The sequence below is a fragment of the Stegostoma tigrinum genome, chromosome 42 (assembly GCF_030684315.1).
Source record: "Stegostoma tigrinum isolate sSteTig4 chromosome 42, sSteTig4.hap1, whole genome shotgun sequence".
Lineage (NCBI taxonomy): Eukaryota > Metazoa > Chordata > Chondrichthyes > Orectolobiformes > Stegostomatidae > Stegostoma > Stegostoma tigrinum.
In genome coordinates this window covers 14,642,820-14,647,828 of record NC_081395.1, presented here as the reverse complement: position 1 = coordinate 14,647,828, position 5,009 = coordinate 14,642,820, and the positions used below count along the sequence as shown (strand labels likewise).

General features: G+C 42.9%; 1 protein-coding gene across 1 annotated transcript; it reads left to right on the top strand.

Annotated features, from left to right (window-relative positions):
* Positions 1-408: 408 nt before the first annotated feature.
* LOC125449342 (zinc finger protein 436-like) lies at positions 409-4,348 on the top strand. Its single transcript, XM_048525059.2, has 2 exons — positions 409-470; positions 1,141-4,348. The coding sequence occupies exon 2, from the start codon at positions 1,250-1,252 to the stop codon at positions 2,126-2,128; it is 879 nt and encodes a 292-aa protein (XP_048381016.1). The 5' UTR covers positions 409-470; positions 1,141-1,249; the 3' UTR covers positions 2,129-4,348.
* Positions 4,349-5,009: the final 661 nt, after the last annotated feature.

Genomic DNA, 5,009 nt, shown 5'->3' with positions numbered 1-5,009 from the left:
AGACAAAACCTGAAAACAAAAAAATACTGATTTATTAAAGCTATTGAAATAAATTAGTCTGGCAGACGATCAGCTTCAGGATATTCGAATTACATAAATAAACTGTAAAAAACAAACTACATGACCAATTCTGCTTTATGGTATAGGTTAATGCTGAGGCAAAGGATCTGCCATCTTGTACTTATGGGCTATAATGTGATGAACAAGTGAACAGAAGCAATGGTAAGATATGTATTTTCTAATTTTATGACTTTACTCTCCATCTACAGATACGGAAAAGTAAATTCCTACAAAAGACTTCGACACTTCAACGGCGATGTTTTTACCCAGCAGAACGCGCAATTGTGAAAGGTCCCCTATCTACAAAACAGAGAAAACCAGTGCGCAGGCGTAGTATTGAAGAGTGCACGGAACATGCGCGGAAAGTGCAATGGCGACGGAGGCATGATCACTCTTCGGATCCACGAACGGTAAAGTTATGGCGCGGTGAAGAAAGCGATGAATCTGGCACGTGCGCAGCAAGCTTAGTAAACATATTGTGTCAGTCTGTTTCAAACCCCAATCGCGAATTTATCTCTCTGTCCCCCGATGTATGAAGAGCGGGGTCGCAGCTTCCAGCGTTGGGCCTGCGCTAATTGCCGCCATCTTCCTTAGGGGCAATGAGGCGCGATGAACATGTGCAGCAGCCATCTTTGTAGGGGGTGAGGTTCTCAATGGCTGAGAACTATCACGAACAATAACAGAAGTTGCTGGAAAAGCTCAGCAGGTCTGGCAGCATCTGTGAAAAAAAAAATCAGAGGTAACGTTTCGAATCCGGTGAATTCGGTGATAAGATTGTTAACATACACCTGCCGCCAGGACTGTTAGAGAAAGTTCACGACAGGAACCATGACAACTCCAACTCTCAGTCTCTTCGCCTCTCTCGAATCCAGGCCAGATTCGGTTGTGGGTCCAGAACAAGTGACGTGTTTCCCTCCCCGAAGGACATTTGTCAACCAGTCGATTGTTAACAATCAGGCAACTTTAAGGCTCACCAATTTTATCTCCAGAAATCGTTGAAATTCGTTGAGTTCAATCTAAATTTCTGTTTAGGTGGGATTTCTCTCATTCACTCCTTTCTGTTTTCAATCACTTTTGCAGGATTCTAGAAGGGGAGAATTTATCAACAGCAAATTTGAATGGAACATCACATCAGGATCTGACAGTATCACCCAGTTTCTGGTAACCTGAATGTTTTTAGATTTTGAACATGGAAACTAAAGTCACCTTTCACAGTGGGGAAAAACCATACTCGTGTTCTGTGTGTGGACGAGGCTTCAGCCGATCATCTGGCCTGTCCAGACACAAATGCAGTCACAGTGGGGAAAAACCATGGAAATGTGGGGATTGTGGAAAGGGATTCAATTATCCATCTGACCTTGAAACTCATCGGCGCAGTCACACTGGAGAGAGGCCATTCACCTGTCCTGAATGTGGGAAAGGATTCACTCAGTTTTCCAACCTCTTGTGTCATCAGAGAACTCACACTGGGGAGAGACCATTCATCTGTACAGAATGTGGGAAGGGATTCACTCAGTCATCCCACCTGATGACACATCAGAGAGTTCACACCGAGAACAGTTCATTCACTCGATCAGAGTTTGGGAAGGGAAACACTCAGTCATCACATGCACCAAAACATCAGCGAGTTCACAATGATGAGAGATCATTCATCTGTTCCGAGTGTGGGAAGGGATTCACTCAGTCATCCCACCTGCTAAAACACCAACGCGTTCACAGTGATGAAAGACCATTTCAGTGCCTGCATTGTGGGAAATCCTTTAAAAGTTCTGCAGAACTGGTCACCCATCAACGTGTTCACACTGATGAGAAACCATTCAGATGCTCTCATTGTGGGACTGGATTCAGGAAATCATCTCACCTCATTGTCCACCAACGAATTCACACTGGGGAGAGGCCATTCACCTGCCCCGAATGTAGGAAAAGGTTCAATAATTTGTCCAATCTGCTGAAGCACCAGCGTATTCACACTGGGGAGAGACCTTTCACCTGTTCTGAGTGTGGGAAAGGATTCACTCAGTCATCCAATTTGTTGAGACATAAGCAAGTTCACAAGCAACTACCATAACTGGGTTTTGCTGTTACTCACAACAAGGAATGAACTCTTTTACTGGGGTCTGTCTCTGTTGATTGATCATCACCACAAGACCAGCTATTGGTGGTTTACATTCTGGATAAAGTGAAATCAATCAGGTTAACTTATAAGCAAAGTAATGCAGATGATGAAGGTCTGAAATACAAAGTGCTGGAGAAACTCAACAGGTCTGGCAGCATCTGTAGAGATTAGCTGAAACTGGAAAAGGAAGTTCCACACAAGAGGAGCAGGCATCTCGGGCAGGACTTAGACAGAATCAAACTGTGATGCAAGGAAGCAAGTGAATAAAGGAGTATGTGTTCAACAATCAGACATTTTCTGCAGTTTTCAAGATATGGTGGCAAAAATCAGTTTTTGTCAATCTCCATTTATTTACTGAGCTGCTGCCTCATCAATTGTGACTTATTCGGATATAAACTGTCACATATTAACTGTATTAACCTCATTTCAAATGATTATAGAGAAATTAATGGGGTTAAAGGCTGACAAATCCTGAGGGGCTGATAATCTTTATCCCAGAGTACTAAAGGAAGTGGCCCTGGAAATATTGGATGCATTGGTGGGCAACTTGCAGAATTCAGTAGACTGTGTTCCTGCGTATTGTAGGGTGTCAAATCTACTCCATGATTTAAAGAAACAAAGGGACGGAAAACACAGACAATCACTGACAACTTATCTGAACATGGGTGAAATACTAGATTCTGTTATAAAAGACACAATAACAGAACACGGCCTTTGATAACTTTCCACATTTGACACTGGTGGGCAAATTTACTGGCATGGATTGAGAACTGGTTGACAGATTGAAAACAAAGTGGGAATAAATCGATCGTTTTCTGGGTGGTGGACAGTGACTAGTAGTGTACCACAGGGATCATGAGCGCTAGCTATTCATCATATATTTAAATGATGTGGCTGGGGAAAGCAAATGCAATATTACCAAGTTAGCTGAGGTCACAAAGATTTGTTAGTTAAGATTGAGTTAAGATTGAGTTGTGAGTACAATGCAAAGAGGCTTCAGGGTGATAAATTGAGTTTGTCAGAACACACGCAACAGACACTGTGCGACATGGATAAATGTGCAGTTATACACTTCAATGTGAAAAGCAGATTATTCATTAAAGGGTGATATGTTGAGAAATGTCAGTGTACAAAAGGATCTGCATGTACTACTTGTACACCAGGTGCAGCAAGCAATTTGAAAGGCAAGTGGGATACTGGCTTTCGTTGCAAGAAGAGTTGAGTTCAGAAGTAGGGGTGTCTTACTACAGTTATACAGGGCCTTGATGAGACCACACTGGGAGTATTATGTACAGTTTTGGTCTTCCCACCTAAAGTGGGGATGTACTCGCCATGGAGACAGTGCAATGAGGGTGTGAGAGCCTGATACCAGGATGTCAAGACTTTCAGATGAGGAGTGGTTGGTTCGACTGGCCCTATGTTCATGATAGTTTAGAAGAATGAGAGAGGATCTGATTGAAACGCATAAAATTATCAAAGAGATAGACAGACAAGATGCAGGGAGGATGTTTCTCCTCAACGGGGAGTCGAGAACAATAAAGTCACTGTCTCAGAATATGGGGTAGGCCATTTTGTACTGAAATGAGATAACATTTCTTAACTGAATGGTCAACCTGTAGGATCTGCTGCCACAGAAGATTGTGTCGGACGGATTACTAAGTACACTCAAGCTGTCAATGTAAATATGAGACAGTTATGATCCAAATATTTTACCATATGAATGCATGAAATAGGTGCTGAAATGAACCAGGCAGGTCCTCAAGGCTATTCTACAATTTTGAGATCATGGTTAAGCTGCTGTGTTTTGAAATCCACATTTCCACTTAGCCCTTATAACTCTGGATTTGTCTGCCTAATAACTATCTGTCCACCTCTATCTTAAAGAAAAAAACAATGACCCTGCTTCCACTGCCTTCTGGGGCAGAGTTCCAATGTTGCACAACCCTCTGACACAACAGATTTCTCCCTATTCATGTTCCAAAAGGATGACTCTTAAAATTAAAGTGTCCCCTCGTTCTGGACTCACCAAAAAGTAGAGGCTTCCTTACCAAGTCCAACTTGTAAAGACTATTCAGAGTATTTTGCACTTGAATCATGCCTCCCCTCATTTTCAGAGACAAGGATGGAAATTGTTGGAGGGGCTCGACATGTCTGTGAATGTTTGTGGGGAGAGTCGGGGTTGGCATTTTGGGTTGAGTGACCCTTCCTCAGAACTCTGTGGCGGGGGGGGGGGGGGGGGGGGGGGGGTGTTGCTTGGCCTGGGGCATTGGCTCTAATTCTCTCCATGGATGCTGCCAGGTCTGCTGAGCTTTTCCAGCTATTTCTATTTTTGTCTCTGATTTACAGCATTTGCATTTCTTTTCGTTTTTATTTATATTTAAACTCCACCCCTGCACTTCCAGTGGAAATATGGAAACAAGCTCAGCCTGTCAAACCTGTCTTCTAAAACGACCCATTCATTCCAGGCATCCTGTGAACCATCTCCAATGCATTGACATTTTTCCTTAAGTTATGGTACCAAACTGCATACTATATTCAAAATGCTTGAAGGTAGGAGACAGAGGGTGGTTGTGGAGGGTTGCTTTTCGGACTAGAAGTCTTTGTTGAGTGGTGCGCTGCAAGGATCGGTGCTGGGTCCATTGCACTATGTGTCATTCATATAAATCAATTAGACGTGAATATAGGAGGTGTGGTTAGTAAATTTGTAGATGACACCAGAATTAGTGGTGTAGTGGACAGTAAAGAAGGTTATCTCCATTCAGTGGGATCTTGATCAGATGAACCAATGCACTGAGGAGTGGCAGACGGCATTTAGATTAATATGAAATGTTCC

Bases quoted from the DNA above. Each gene is read 5' to 3' on its own strand.
- LOC125449342 (XM_048525059.2), top strand. From the start codon at position 1,250: ATGGAAACTAAAGTCACCTTTCACAGTGGGGAAAAACCATACTCGTGT.